At 41.5% G+C, this 16,868-nt stretch overlaps 2 protein-coding genes across 2 annotated transcripts in view; one reads left to right on the top strand and one right to left on the bottom strand.

The window, feature by feature from the left end:
* The window catches only part of LOC306786116 (CMP-N-acetylneuraminate-beta-galactosamide-alpha-2,3-sialyltransferase 1-like), a 49,774-nt gene extending 37,089 nt beyond the window's left edge, over positions 1-12,685 (top strand). The window contains exons 2-5 of the mRNA XM_079280768.1: positions 9,189-9,368; positions 11,293-11,338; positions 11,899-12,018; positions 12,221-12,685. Coding sequence (XP_079136894.1) covers positions 9,190-9,368; positions 11,293-11,338; positions 11,899-12,018; positions 12,221-12,394 — 519 coding nt within the window. The 5' untranslated portion in view covers position 9,189 and the 3' untranslated portion in view covers positions 12,395-12,685. The remainder of the gene's footprint in view (positions 1-9,188; positions 9,369-11,292; positions 11,339-11,898; positions 12,019-12,220) is intronic.
* Positions 12,686-15,919: 3,234 nt separating this feature from the next.
* The window catches only part of LOC306785382 (S1 RNA-binding domain-containing protein 1-like), a 37,904-nt gene continuing 36,955 nt past the window's right edge, over positions 15,920-16,868 (bottom strand). The window contains exon 21 of the mRNA XM_079279741.1: positions 15,920-16,384. Within this exon, the coding sequence (XP_079135867.1) occupies positions 16,092-16,384 (293 nt within the window). The 3' untranslated portion in view covers positions 15,920-16,091. The remainder of the gene's footprint in view (positions 16,385-16,868) is intronic.

Below are 16,868 nucleotides of genomic sequence, written 5' to 3'. Positions count from 1 at the left end.
TCAAACGCTGCCCGTCAGCATCGGTACAAGCAGCCATGGAATCTCGTGATTCATGTGCCACAACAGCGGCAGATCCAGTCATCCGGTGCCAGATAATAGATATGATCCAAACAAACCTGTGTGTGAATGGTACCATAATGACTCTGTCCAGATGTGGGAGGTTAGAGTAAATCCCAACATTTTACACAGTTAGTGAATTATTTTACAACTGTATGATTGTAAATACTATATTTCAATATTTCCCTCCTATAAGCAAAGCTCTCTAAGTTAATGCGAAGTACCCGAACCCATGTTGCCACATGATTTAAAGACAGACCGCCCTCTATCGACACGATTGAAACAGCAGCCCAACACAGCGACACGTCACCATGCAGGAGTTAAGATACGCCACTGTCTCTCCCCGACAGTTCAAATGCTCAACTTCACCATCTGAGAAGCCTGGGAAATGAATCTTGCATATGACACAACTACGGCAGTGGCAAGACCAGTGTCCAGATATAACGATGATCCATAGAAACCTGTGAAAGACTGAGAGCATACAAACACTGTCCTAATGTAGGAGGTTAGAGTAAATCCCAACATTTGACACAGTTAGTTAATTATTTTACAACTGTATGATCATAAATACTATATTTCAAAATATCCCTCCTATAAGCAAAGCTCTCTACGTTGTACTGTACTTAACTCTCAGTGAAGAATCAATGCTAACAATTTGATATTCAATTATTATCGTGGCACCAAACATACTAAGCTAAATTACGAAAGTGCTGACGGACAAAATCTATTCTGAATCAAAGTGACAGGTCAGACATGCTACTGGTTCACACGACAGGAGTTTGGTGAGGGTATGTTACCCCATCACACTACATCGGACACGGGGAGAACTCTCACGCTGACTAGCACATGACGAGGAAGAGGACTGACCGCCCACCATTGACACTGACAGCAGCCTGTTGACCAACACAGCGGTATGCCACCATGCAGGATGTAAGAACTGTCTCTCCCCTTCAGTTCAAACGCTGCCCGTCAGCATCGGTACAAGCAGCCATGGAATCTCGTGATTCATGTGCCACAACAGCGGCAGATCCAGTCATCCGGTGCCAGATAATAGATATGATCCAAACAAACCTGTGTGTGAATGGTACCATAATGACTCTGTCCAGATGTGGGAGGTTAGAGTAAATCCCAACATTTTACACAGTTAGTGAATTATTTTACAACTGTATGATTGTAAATACTATATTTCAATATTTCCCTCCTATAAGCAAAGCTCTCTAAGTTAATGCGAAGTACCCGAACCCATGTTGCCACATGATTTAAAGACAGACCGCCCTCTATCGACACGATTGAAACAGCAGCCCAACACAGCGACACGTCACCATGCAGGAGTTAAGATACGCCACTGTCTCTCCCCGACAGTTCAAATGCTCAACTTCACCATCTGAGAAGCCTGGGAAATGAATCTTGCATATGACACAACTACGGCAGTGGCAAGACCAGTGTCCAGATATAACGATGATCCATAGAAACCTGTGAAAGACTGAGAGCATACAAACACTGTCCTAATGTAGGAGGTTAGAGTAAATCCCAACATTTGACACAGTTAGTTAATTATTTTACAACTGTATGATCATAAATACTATATTTCAAAATATCCCTCCTATAAGCAAAGCTCTCTACGTTGTACTGTACTTAACTCTCAGTGAAGAATCAATGCTAACAATTTGATATTCAATTATTATCGTGGCGCCAAACATACTTAGCTAAATTACGAAAAGTGCTAACGGACAAAATCTATTCTGAATCAAAGTGACAGGTCAGACATGCTACTGGTTCACACGACAGGAGTTTGGTGAGGGTATGTTACCCCATCACACTACATCGGACACGGGGCGAACTCTCACGCTGACTAGCACATGACGAGGAAGAGGACTGACCGCCCACCATTGACACTGACAGCAGCCTGTTGACCAACACAGCGGTATGCCACCATGCAGGATGTAAGAACTGTCTCTCCCCTTCAGTTCAAACGCTGCCCGTCAGCATCGGTACAAGCAGCCATGGAATCTCGTGATTCATGTGCCACAACAGCGGCAGATCCAGTCATCTGGTGCCAGATAATAGATATGATCCAAACAAACCTGTGCGTGAATGGTACCATAATGACTCTGTCCAGATGTGGGAGGTTAGAGTAAATCCCAACATTTTACACAGTTAGTGAATTATTTTACAACTGTATGATTGTAAATACTATATTTCAATATTTCCCTCCTATAAGCAAAGCTCTCTAAGTTAATGCGAAGTACCCGAACCCATGTTGCCACATGATTTAAAGACAGACCGCCCTCTATCGACACGATTGAAACAGCAGCCCAACACAGCGACACGTCACCATGCAGGAGTTAAGATACGCCACTGTCTCTCCCCGACAGTTCAAATGCTCACCTTCACCATCTGAGAAGCCTGGGAAATGAATCTTGCAGACTATGGCACAGGCAGATTAGAGGTCTTTGTGACACGTCAACATTCTAGTTCTATTCCAGAACATGCATGTTCCATCCAGCATTCCATTCTCTTCTCAATGGCATTTTTTGAATTATTTTATGAATTATTTTGACGAGTAGTAACTACCTTAATAAATCATGAATTAAACATGAATTTCAGTATTAATACGCGTTTATAAAGCATATATTGACATAGTCCCTCACCATTATATCTATAACTGCATGAATAATGCACATCTAAATCGGTTATTCATCATTTATCAACACTTTATAAATGATCATATTAATCATCTACAACTCCTTAATAATTGGTTTGTAAAATATATAATACTTAATTTACAAATGGGGAATCCATCATTTATAAAGTATGAAAACACAATGATGAAGCACATAATAGACAAGCTTATTCATCAAGAATACAACATTTATAACTGTTGTTATGAACTGCATACTAATGAATTATTAATGTAGGAACAATGCTTTATAAATGATGAATGAAGTGTTTACTCATACTTAACTAATGCTTCATAGTGTGTAGTTATTATAAAGTGTTACCAAAATAAGCGTGATTGAATTTTCATAATGATGTGTCAATGTTGTTTGAAGCACTTATAAACAAAAGTCATCATGAATTAGATTTTAATGATGCTTTAGTTCTTCTAAGACAATGATTCCCCACTCTGTCGGACACACTGGCGGAGGGAGGAGTTAAAAGGTCAAAATCAGGCGCTAAGTTGACACTGGATACCGTAGTCTGAGTCTGAGGGGCAACGGTGTGGGAGCTGAGACTGTCACTATAGCCGAACCGCTTTTCCGAGTGACAGAAGATCCTGTTAAGATTGATGGCAAATGGGCTTCATGATGATGCGGCTGACACGAATATCTTATCAGGAGAGCAACCTGAGCGCCACTTAAATATCCGAAAGCAAATTCCACGCAGTACTCTTGCATGGCTCTTAATTCATCACAGCGTGGCTTTTGTCAGCCTGCTGTGACATGTTGCCTCTGTACAAAGCCACATTACTGCACTTATCTTCTCGCCAGCCCCCCCCCCCCCCCCCCCCCCTCGCTGTGACAGCAGCATGCCATTGTCTCTACCAATTCAATTACAGGATGGCAGGAGACAAGAGTTATTCTTTGCCATTAGCAGAATAGTTTCCTGCAGGAGCATGGTGGAAATATGCAGTATTCTTCTTTATTCATTCCAGCCTGAGCATCACATTTGGAGTCGTGCTCGGTTGGAAGCCGTAGTGCTGAGCCAAAAGGTCACTCTAGCTACGCCGAGACAAGCAGTGGAACACTACGGTGAATGCATATTTCACAAAACAAAAGGCCAGCTCTCCAGAATACATCTTTATAAAAAAAAACGCTGGTCCCTCCAAAATCCAGAAAAATCTGGTATAATCACTCACATGATCACATTCTCTCAGTGCCTCTTGTTTGCTCTGTGGCACAACAGCATATTTTATTTGAGAAGGAGGAGGCTGTCTTGGTTGTGTGATTGTCTCATCATTCATATTTACTCTGGTGAATTGAGGATCAGCCAAGCGTATCTGCTGTGCTATGATGTAAGCCCTTGCGAAAGACTTCGTCAAGATGGATCTTAAAGCCAGCAGGTGTCATAGGTAGGCACATCATATTTGTGACTCAAAAATCCCTGTTTGAAATTGGCTCTGAAGCCAAGATTTTCACACAACGAATACACAAGCTTTCTAGCTTTCCCTGTCTTTTTAATTTGCCTCGTAACTGGTAGTGGTGTTCTATTTCCGTTTCTCTGTGAGTGTGTTATTACCACACCTGAGGGCCCACGGATGACCAGAACACTCCTCACAAGTGCCTCTTACCCATCGACAACCTCTGACTGAGGACACAAAAGCTGCACTTTGTGTTTGTAATCAGTGCCCTAAAGCTTAAGCAGAGCTTGCGTATTGAAAGCTTGTTTTTGCATTATTCCTGCTTGTTGTTTTAATATAGTGCTTTCAAAGATCCATCATCACTAAAATTTCCAATTAAGACTTCATTGCCGTGTGTGTTCAATCCACTCTGCAATCAATCCCGTCCTTTGTTCAGCGAACTCCATTTGTTATTGTGACACAAATAACAAATGGAGTTCAGGGGCTTGATTGCCACTTGGGCCCTACGCTACGAACGAGAGTCAGGGCGCCGTAAGGGACTTAAGAGCGTCAATCAAATGCCTATTTTGTGAAATTGAATTCGGATGACTGCCATGTTTATTCGTAGGCTGTTTGTGGAGTCTATCGTCTGTAACTCGGCTCCTTGTATGAATGCCCGAGTACAGATCATTTTTATTTCTTCTTATTGTTGATGGGGAACAGAGTGAAATGTTGTGTGCAACAAGAATAAAACCTTGACGTTATTGGCAGTGAATGATTCCTCCTGCAGGAAATTAGAGTCGCCTTGATTATTTCAACTGTTTCGAATGTGACAAGCTGGATTCTGAGGGTTAACTCGGGTCCCGTCATATTTACCAACGCCATGAGTTTTGATTTGTAGTTCGCTAGACACGTGTATTGTAGAGAGTGACAGTCGCTGCAAGCAGAAGGTTTGCAGAAATGGCTTCGTTAGACGTGTAATCCTGAAAAGGACGAGATAGCTGAGCTTTTCCCCAACCTGCTTCATGTTGTCTTTACTGTGCACAATCTGCAAAAGCATTTGAAAGTTGTTGAAAGGCATGCTAGCATTAATAATTCTGGCTGCTTTGATAAGCCTGACGCAACATTTCAGAAGTCAACTTTTTGCTGAAGAGAAATGTGCTCAAACTGGGCCGAATAGCTTTTGTTCAGCTTTGGCATTCATTCCTCCCTTCCCGTCTACCAAAGAAAACAACAAACCAAAATGAATTTAAAATTCTGCTGCCCGAGTATTCACTAAGACCAACAGGAGAGTACATATTACCATAACTTACTTATATTACCCATAACTTTAAAGATGTAGCTGCAAGGGAGACCAAAAGCAAAGTTTAGCCAATTTGCAATAATAATGTTTTCATTCATATTTTTAAATCAAACCAAAGAGGAGAGCACAAACTGTGTGCGTGCACAGTTAGCGACCTCCTCGTTAAGTAAATGCTTAACGAGTGTGATGCAGAGGATAACGAGCCTGAGCACTCGCTACATGCCATGTAAAGCTTACAGGCAGAGTACCACGCTGTTCTCCAAACAACCTTGAGTGCCACAATGCAAGTTTAGTATTCGCCTTTTTATAATTACAAAGCCTCACCTACCTAATATAAAATATACAGAGTGTTCATTCCTCATCATGATTATTAGTCAGCTGGAACTGCAAAGGCATTTTGAAAATGTACACACACACACTCGTGCTTACACAGGAGAGCAGCGAACTAGTGAGAATGTGAAGAAATGAGACAGTGCTGAAATGCCACTGACCTTTAAAGTGTTAGATGGCTTTTACATGCCGCGTGAGCCGGCTGCACCTTGAAGCATCGGTACAGCTTTCAGCATTTTGAGGACAAATGAATAACAATTAGACAAATAATGTCCAACTGCCTGCTGGCAGACAAACAGCCTTGACATTAAAGGTGCCGTTAATCAAGTATCAGCATCGCAGTCTTACATTTTTCACTTTTCAAGAAGAAGACAAAAAAGATGAGTCTTTCCCAGAGAGGTTGCCATTTTGCTTCTTTGCATCAACATATGTTTTTTTTTCAAAGTTTTCCATCGTTGGCGGACTTGTTGGACTGAGCAAACCCAGCCTCCCTTTTTCATTCCTTTAACCACCGTCTTATGAAGGTCGGCGTTTCGATATTTTCAAATATACAAAAACCTGCTGATATCCAAGTCCTTCATTATGCTTTAAAGTAGGTGTGTTTCTCCTTTCAAACAGAAATGTGGGCTTTATTTTTGGGCATTCATCTTTACTTCAGTGTTGCAAACTATTTCTTATTGGATTGTGTACGACGCACAGAGCTGGTTGTAAACAGGGAAGAGGCCTTGTGTTGCAAAGTGCCATTAAAAACCGCCGTTGAGACGCATATTACGAATGCGCTGCATACATGTCCAAAGAATGCTCCTAAAACCAGAACAATATCGGCACGTCCCACATTAACTGGAAAATGCTCCATTCGGAATAAGCCCTACTTTAAAATATCCAAACTGAATATGATCTTTACATGAGTCATATTCAGAATAATAGTGGAATATGAGCGCGTAAACGAAGTCATTGTTAGTGGAAGAGGTGTTTCTCTTCTACATGTTTTGTGGCTGACCAGAGGTGTGTGTGGTCGTGAACAGTAAGGATTTTAATTATACTTGTAACATTCACCAGAGCATTAGAAATGCTTTTTACATTTTACATTTACATGCTTTTACATTTTTTAGGTTGCTGTGCAAGACGTCAAATGGGATACAGTTTAGTCACAAGTCGCAGTCGAAGAAGATGATATATGGTATGATGGTATATTGTTGTTTTGCTGAGAAGATTACATAAAGCTCAAGACAAACCAAAGGTATCTATGACAAGTAACAAAGTAATGTGGTGTTAAAGTTGGATATCACACAGTTGGATATCACACAGAAGTTGGTGCAATTTGGACACGCGACACGTTCAATATGAAGATATTTCTAGTAAACAAGCGGTGGCGCTCTGGGGAACCGCTCAGCAGTAAAAGACTCCGAACTGATCAACTACGATGGAATGCAATTTGATGAGTCGTGATGTGCAATATTTTACCGGACTTTTGTTTGTCTTGAAAATGTCCTGAAAGAGATTGCTATGTGTTACATGTCTAGCTTTATAGCTTGTGTTTTGTGACGTGTAGGCACCAGAAAAAGTAGCTGCTACCTTCGATGCAGCTAACGGGGATCCAAATAAAGCATGTGCTGCAGAAGTGATGAATTCTGCACATTATGCTCTTTGATATGTGGCATGGTGTTCCTCTGCGCTCGCTGCTGTCCTTTTTCATCCGCCCTGGACGACAGGCATCCATTTGGTGTGCAATTATTAAATTCCCAGAAGCTATAGTTGCCATTTAGAGAGAAATCCACCATCGTAGTCCTGTCAAAAACTGTTCTTTTCTATTGAGATATTGCATCATAAAACCTCTTGCCAATCCTTCTCTTCTTCCATATGTTGCAAAAGCAACATGCAGCACTGGCAAAACCTGGTTCTTCTTTCCTGAACAGTTTACAGAGAAATTGTTATTAACTGTGAACTCATATCTGACAGTCATGGACTATGTATTGCCTTTATACGAGCACTGTGAATATAGAAGTCAAGTATCGAAAGCTGTATAAAGACACAAAGATTGAATGTCCAACAATTTGGTTTGGCTGCAAAATGTTTACTCAAATGAAGATTTTTTTTTAAGACGTCCGGTTTAGAATGAATTTTGCCTGCTGTGTAAAATCCTCAGACATGTTAATGGTGCTTAGTGTTGACAGATAGTCAGCTCTGGTCATGGGCGTGCCAAGTTACAAAAATTTGGAGGTACACGACGCGCAGGCCGCGAAACGTCATTACGTTTGTGATGTGTTTACATATTTATTTATATGTATTACTTATTTTAAGCATCACCATTATGTTTTATCCTGAAACTACTGTTTGTTTTGTTGCCTAAAGCTACCGTTAGACTGTTTCTGTGGTGGCAGCGAGTCATTTTACACGTTATGTGACACAAACACGTAATGCACTGTTAGGATATCGTGGTCATTTCACATATCTCTGTGTGATCACCTTGATATATCAGTGTAGTGTTTTTGACTTGATTGATGAAATACAACCATATATTCCTGATTATTATTCGATGTAACGCAATGGTCCATCTCATGGCGCAAGAGCTGCAACAAGTGTTTGAGCATGAAGCACAAAAGTCAACACTTCTTGCCCCATTTCCCCCAAAACCACATCCATTTAAATCTCATTTCACTTAGATTTTATTTTGTCTTTTAGTTTCAGTTTTCTGTCCAAATGCGCAAGGTCATCTTAACCCAAGAGGCGACATCTTATACGTCATTTTATATCTTACACGTTGCAACATGAAATAGCAACAAAACAAAAAATCTCAACAGCTGTGAGACAGCGCAGACGCAAAGTGCTTCTTGCAGGAGGTTGTTTGTGGGTCTTGACAGGCTCCGGCTGAAAATGTCAAGTTGTTATATGTCTGTCATCTCAATCAGTAATGAGGAGTGTGGTTTTGCTCAGACTGGAGCACGCAAACAGATGATGCTCAACAGATGATGCTCTGTGTCACTTCCTTCCGCTGACCGCCACTGCTGACTAACTGCCACTGTCAAGCCACTGTATATAGCAGCCAATCACTGTGTATTGTTGGACATAATAATAGGGACGCCTTGCCTCTAGCTTGCCAAGCGGTGATTGTTGAGCTCTAAATGGACACTGGATTGTTCTGAATTGCTGTTTGTATTTCCAAAAGCATGTTGAAGGAGGACACATTGCGCTTTTTGTCTTTGTATGTTTTTGTATTGACTTTTTTTTCTCCGAATTGTAATCATGGCTGGTTTCGCATGGTCTCGGTGCCATTTGGATTCGTACAACAAAAAGCCAGATGTTTCCCATCTTTGTAACATGTGGGTGAAATAAACCTCAATTTGAACTGTCCTGGAAAGGATAAAGACAGATCGAGAAGATTTTTTTCTTTTTAAAAAGCTTGGAAACATAACAATCTCTGTTTCTTTGTCCCCGCAGAATGAACCAGGGCCCCACCTCTGGTTTTGAAGAGGATGTGGGCACCAGAACAACACACCATGTCATGTATCCAGAAAGTGCCATAGACCTGGACAACACCACCCGCCTGGTGCTGATCCCCTTCAAGACTCTGGATCTGCAGTGGATCATTAGTGCTCTTACCACGGGCACCATTAAACAGTAAGAGTACTTATCGGTTGTTAAAGCGGCACTAATCAATATTTTTATATGACAAATGGATCAAATGACTGTGTAATGTGAAAGGGGGATGAATCCACAACGAATTATCGCTCGAGTCTGCAGTTCCCCTCAGCCCTACGGAGCTTTTTAGCATTTTTTTGCTCATTATTTTGGTTTAATGGCCCGCAATTCATTAACCTCATTTCAAGCCACAACAGACAGCTGTTTTCAGCAACAACAAAAAAACTGATATACCCACAGTAAGCTATAGCTTCCCAGTACCACACTAAAGAGGTGAGCAACTAGCTGGTGAATATTGGACTTTGCTCTGTGTCTGCTGAATGTGCATTATTAAAGGGGCAATGGTTTGATGCCTAAAGTCCAAAATTCATAGGAATGTATTTAAACATCTGTTATTCTACGGTTTTCATTTTTCTTTTTTACTTACCAGACACAGATCTCACACAAGATGCTCTCTAATTTTTATTTCAATTTCTATAATTACTTCCAAATAAATATTATTAAAATATACATGCTTCATTTACCGCACCATTTCTCCATTAAATCAGAGTTCAATAACTGTCCCAGGAATTTAGGAGGAGGCTTGAAGGCATTACGATGCATCATGTGTTGCGCTCCCTAATCCATTTGCTCTCTCCAAATACCAGATTGTCACAACAACACTCCCTCAGTATTCCTATTTGTCAGATTGCCATAACATGGATAATCACTCAAAGTTAGTCTTCCAGTAAATTTCACCTTCAGCTGCTTCATTCTCACTGACCCGTAATCATTAGTCTCATTACTGGACAGCCCTGAAAATGAAGCTGCTGCCAATAACTCTAACAAGCCAACATGTTGGAAAGTAGAAGGACGAGTAGATCCAAACAAATGTTTCTGTTGTCTTCCAACTCTGCCAAAGCAAATTATTCTGCATCATTAAATGTCCCTTCCCTGGCAGTAATGTCAGCATTAGCCCAGCAGATCTTAGCTGAGTGTTCGGAAATCATTCTGTTACATTTTCTATTCTTGTGAAATAGAACGAGGCTCTATGAAAGGACAGGGCCGTGTGGAGACACACAGGACCGACCCACATCCTGAAATTTAAACACTTCTCTGAGCAAAAATGCCAAACCTGTGTGTGTGTGTGTGTGTGTGTGTTGGACGGTGCACTTTTTAACATCAGGGTGTATAATGTTGTGTGTAGCACAATGCCACAGACACAAGCTCGGCCATTTTCATATTCACTCACCACGAAATGTAGAGGAATTGGTTTGACTGCGATATTGTACAGCACATATTTACAAACGGCATTAAAGCTCTGCATAATCTTTGAATTTTAATGAGACACAGTGCTGCGATGGCAATAGCCTTGATAGAAAAAAACATACTTGAATTGGAAACATTTGTCTGGATTGTATCTCAGTGTAATTAGTACTTTTCACTTCAGTCATTAGCATGCCAACGCTTTGCATTTCCTACAAAGGCGGCACAGGCACGGTGTAGAATTTACATTGACTTTGTGTGATTGTTTTTACAGCTTCTTCCTTCAGTTTTGCGTCTGAAAATGTTCATATGCAAACCAGATGTGGACACAAAGAGCCTCCCCCGTTTTCCTGTTGTAACTCTGCAGCGTCTTCAACACCCTGGATCGACAAACACCGCCTGCCCTCACGCGATGAACGATGCAAAATGGCAAACGTTTGACAGCGAGCATACGCATGTGTTGCTGTGATGACACCGGGCATTTATTTTGAGACATTTTAAATCAAACTCACGGACGCTCATACTGTGATTGTGGATTTGATAACAGTGATTGCAGACAAATAAGCAGAGTAGTGTTTAGCAAAAACAACATTTGAGGGATTTTCAAGGCAATTAAAACGCCCATAATTTAAGTTCCTGTTCTTTTCTTGTGTTACAGCACATATACAGCTGTTGTGTCCAGGATAAAGGCAAACAAAGATAAGGTGAGTCATACAGAGGTTTTTAACACTTACACTGACTGTGATTTTTGACAATCTCATTCCTAATTACTGTGTAATTACTGTGTAATAATTAGCCAGTCTTGTGGGTATTTCCATCTGAAAGTACATTTACTCAAGTATTGTACTTCAGATTAAGATCATACACGAAAACATGGGAAGAACGTTGAGAATATGATGCCGTGCAACTAACCGACAGCATGCAAATTACAAAGTTAAGTAATATTATCCAATAAATCGATGTATTATTAATAGTACACTCTGAAATTAATACTTTTACTTTGCTACTTAAGTACATTTATTTGCAGGTAACACTTTCATACTTTCATACTAAAAAACAAGAGTGGTACACCATTGGTATATGCCGGCGAAAAGTGATATCTGCCAGTGAGCAGGAGTGTATAGTGTTTTTAAGTGGCATTAGAACAGCCGCAGAGCAGTGACACAACGCTTACAATCGGTATTTGCCGCTAAAACAAGATAGAATACAGAGTTATAAATGTAACTGGGAAATCTTTTTCTCCGCTTTACGTCTTTTTTCGCAGGTGTTGATTTACAGTCCAACGTTTTTGAAATACGTCTACGAGTCTTGGCTTGAAGGTCATGGACGATATCCTTCCACTGGCTTCCTCAGCTTAATGCTGGCCATCCACATATGTGATGAAGTAAGTTGAGCCACTGTACTACGAACACAACCGTGACAAACAAGAGCTGCTTGGATTTCCTCAGTAAACTTTGCACATCGCCCTTTCAGAATACCGCAATGTGTTTGGAAAAAATAAGGAATCTGAAGTGATGTGAGAAACCAAACAAAATCCCGTGCGGTTGATGTTTTTCTGACATGCTTTTGTTCCTCGTCTGCTCCAGGTCAGCGTGTTTGGATTCGGTGCAGACCAGTACGGAAACTGGCACCACTACTGGGAGGAGAACCATTTGGCCGGAGCTTTCCGGCACACGGGAGTCCATGATGGAGATCACGAATATAATGTCACCCTGCTGCTGGCAGACAAGCACAAGATTCAAATGTTCAGAGGCAGATGATACCGAGCACACCTGCGATAATCATTGTGGTGTTTGCGTGTGCAGCACTGACTTGTGCTATTGGTTGTGCAGTAATAAGCGCTGCAGCCTTTAGGGATTGTTCACAGTGCTTTAAGTGTGAGAAATCAGAGATCGACAAAGACGACTATATTCTCCACACAATGCATTTACTAGCTGTGAGAACCAGTCTCTCTGCTACTGTGCCAAGAAAGTTAAACTATGTTGTATCCACCTGTGTCTCTGTGGCTGGAGCTCCGACATAAGATGAGGAAAGAGAGCCCTGCATGCACTTGGGACACTTTTCTCTGTTAACTTGACTTTTAAATGCCTAGCACCTTTGAAACAACAAATAGCTTGCCATCAATTTACTTCACATTTCACCAGAACGTCAAGGCACACCTGAGCTCACTCCATAACGCAACAGCTGTGAACCAGTGCAGCTGTGGATAACAGGGAGCGACACAACAACTCCCGCAGTCACTTTTCTTCTTATCACAGGCTCATTACTGGCCAGTGTCTGACGAAAACACCAAGGGGCAGCAGTAGCTGGCTGCCAGATTGCCTGTCCCATCTGTGTGCTCACGTTTAGTAGAGGGAGGAAAATGAAAGGCGGGAAAGGCAGGAAGGATGTTGAGGGAAAGCTGTCTTCTTGTACGAATACATGTGTTCCCAAAGACTGAAACACTGAAGACTGTGCCAAGCTACAGTATATGGGACCAGAACAAACACAAGACAACAAAATGACATATGGCGTTAACGTCAAATTAAATAAGCCACCTTGATTAGGAAATGGAATCCTTTTTGAAAAACGAGTGCGCAAAGAAAGAATCGAATGCAGAATGTGAAACTAGTCTGTGTGTGTAGTTCTCTCAGATCATCACTGAGCAAACTGCCACTTCTGATTAACCTTGATCGAACTTCTCTTTGCGGTTGTGTGTCTAGAATATATTCTATTTGTTCCCCAAAGGGGAGACAGTGAAGCAGCGGCACTAACTGTGATTAGGTATTCGGCATTCAGTATAGAGTTCAGCACAAGGGACCTCAGGCTTTCTCAGAACCATATTTGATGCATTTTTTTTTATTATTCCAGTTTCATAAAAACAAACAAATTAGATAATGTGGATGGGGAGTCTGGGATTAATTTTGAAGCAGCTGATTAGTGTGTGTTTGTGTGTGTGTCCTGGGATAATTGTGTCTGGGACCGAGCCTAAAAAGCCTTTAGGCTTTACTGCAGTCTGGGAGATAGAAACACTCCCCTCCTCCTCCTCCCTGCCCATCCCCCCCCCCTTCCCCCCCTAGCCCGCTCATTCTGTCTTCTCACATTTTCCTGTTCTCTGGAAGAAAAACTTGTTTTTTAAACTGGCGTCTTTCCTCTCTCCATCACTCAACACATCCGCTCCTCTATTTCTCCCACCTTCCTTTTCTCCCCTCTTCATGCCATCCTCCTACTTTCCAATTCTCCTCGTTTCACCAGATATAGAGACGCGGGACTCCAGGTGGGGACTCTGATGTGGTGCAATGAAACTGCCCACACTTCCTAGGCAGTGGAGCGGAACGTGTGCTCTTGTACAACTGGTAATGCCTTTCTATGTATTACCCAAAGGCAGTGCCTCCCTGCAAACCCTCCTGACAACAGGCCACCAGCGAGCCAAAAGATCTGTAGCCACACCAGGGGGTAGTTTCAATCCGTCTGTTTACATAGATGCCATCGGGGTCCCCAGGGGAGTACCAGACGAATTTAAAGCAAGAAACCAGATTTCTGCGGGGTTCGAGTCTGTGTTTTTCTGGTGGGCAACAATAAACAAGAATGTTGAATGGATCAATTACATGTATTACAACCAACAGAGATTCATCAACATCACGAGGGATGCGGTGAAATGAATGGCGGGGCAGTTGGGCAGTACCAGCCTGGTGGCCCACCAGAACCGAATGGCCATAGACATGATACTGGCAAACAAAGGAGGGGTTTGTAGTATGTTTGGCTCATCTTGTTGTACTTACATCCCTAACAACACTGCACCGGACGGGTCAGTGACTAGAGCGTTGGAGGGACTGACCTCACTCTCTTTGGAACTGGCCAAAAATGCAGGAATCGACAATCCCTTCAACAAAATGCTGGAATCATGGTTCGGCAAGTGGAAAGAATTGGCATTATCACTGTTCACCTCAATCTTCGCAGCACTCTCTCTCCTTGGTGTTTGTGGCTGCTGCCTCATTCCATGTGTGAGAAGCCTAATACAGCGTTTGATTGACGTTGCCATGACTAAACAAACTCTAGTGTACCAACAGATTGCCCAGCAGGAGGATGAGGAGATGGGAATTGATGACGTACTGGGGGACTCACTGAGTTCTCCAGGTGACTATGACGGAAATGTCATAAACCTGTTCGAACTAAATGCTGAAACTGGACTGTAAAGTAACAATGATTCATACGTCGAAAATCGAGAGAAGAGACAGAATGATGATTACAGTGTTACCTGTAGCTAATACAGACAGTACACAGCATGGTCGTTTAGAACACCTTATACTCAATATAATCAATATAACCTTAACATACGTGTGTTCTTGATTTTATTCAACTTTGATTGATGATTGATTTTGTATTTATGCAATTACTTATTCAGCAGTTTGATTTATACATTTATACACTTACACATTCTACTTTTCTTTTCTTTTCATTCTATTTTTATTTTTTTTGTTTTGTTCGTTGATTTTTATAAAATATAAACAGGTGGGAATGTTGTAAAATATTTAATATTATTAAGTATTCAATGAATGTGTGCATTTAAACAGAGGCTCATGTCCTTTGCTAGTTTTAAGACTCTGTGCTTGTGGGAACCTTCACTGACACTGGGTCACATAGCAAATCTTAAAGCTATCAAGAAGCAGTTGTCGGTCAAAAGAACATCTCAACCTGTGAAGGCGTCAACACTTACGCCTTGTCGAGTTGCTACCAAGACTTCCTGATTACGAGAGAGTGACCCTAAGGTTGGAACAAACTGTTCAACCTTACTTGGTGATTTGAGCACAGTGTTTGTGTGAGTGTTTTCCTTAGTGACAGATGTCTTATCATAACTTTTGTTTTGTGACATTCCTTTCTTTCGTTTACAAGTATAAATGCTTAGAGCTCAGAGGCGGACCTCTGAGCAGCCTTGATGCATAACCTGTTTGTGTTTCAACTCTGTTCCTTCTTGCAAGAATAAATGTCCGATGATTAATGATTTTTACACCAGTCTCGAGTGAATTTTTCTAACAGCCAGACATACATTTTCTGTGCAAAGTCTTGTTTTCAGGTGACTAGTAATGGTGCAATAATTGGAGTGGAGTAAAAGGTACACTATTCTTTGAAAATAGTGACACATTGTATCACAGTTACCCAGGCCTACAATAACTTTTTTCAAATGACAGAATAGAATTAAGATTTCTACATCAATACTGTCTCAGTTCACGTTCAAATGATGGTTCAAGTCAATACCTTGAAGGCAAGTTTTATTTAAAACTCATGTATTAACAGGACATGGGCAACACAAACACTTTCAGTCAAAGAACTGGACAAATACACGTTGGACTTTCTATCAGTTCAGTACAGGGACCAATAAAGGACATTCAGAAGGACAGATGAGCGACTACGAGAAGTTACTGTGACTGCCAAAATAAAAGGCAGAGAACCCCTACAAGCTTCCACTAAGTTTGAACTTTATTGCAGGATCCTGATCAGGTCCAGCCCGATCCGTCCCCTCTGAGGGTCCAGATACAGGACCCGGACCTCCACCCGCTCCCCAGGTCCCAGCGCCAGGCTGCGGCGGCGCTGGCTCAAAGGCAGTTTGTCCAGGGTGATGTTACTCTTGTGGATGAGGCCCGTGCAGCCGACACCGATGTCCACAAAAGCCCCGAACAGAGCCGTGTTGTCCACCCGGCCCGTCACCACCGCACCCACCCGCAGATCGCTCATCGACACAATGCCCCGCTTAAAGTCCGCTTGTCCAAAATCTGAGGATAGCAAAAAGAGATCAAGAGAGAAAAAAAAAAAAAAAAGTGAGGTGTCTTTTTGTTGTCTGTGTGAATGTTGTTCTACTGATAATTGTATTTCTATTGTTTATATAATCTGTCACTGTTTTGTATTGATTGTGGAATCTGTTGGGATCCCCTTCGAAAACAAGATGGTACATCTAAAAAGGTTGTATTCTAATAATACATTTATTTTGATACCAAGGAGAAATACTACAAAATAAGAGTTTAACTGTTTAGATTCCTATTGATTGATAAATGTGGTGTGTGCATGTAAACATTGCTGAATTCCTCTCGCAGTGTGAAAACCACAACAGTATATGAATGTTGAGTTCACATGGATGAATATGGTGTATTTGTTCCTCTAGGAAATGTTTGCCAATAGACTTTGTCAGCTGGTTCTTTGTGTCCTTTGACAATGTAAATAACGCCGTTTACCCGGTCTTATTCCAGTGCGAGTGTGAAT

The sequence above is a fragment of the Melanostigma gelatinosum genome (genome assembly GCF_949748355.1).
Source record: "Melanostigma gelatinosum genome assembly, chromosome: 12".
NCBI lineage: Eukaryota > Metazoa > Chordata > Actinopteri > Perciformes > Zoarcidae > Melanostigma > Melanostigma gelatinosum.
The sequence above is the reverse complement of the archived record's forward strand: the minus strand, read 5'-3'. Positions and strand labels throughout refer to the sequence as shown.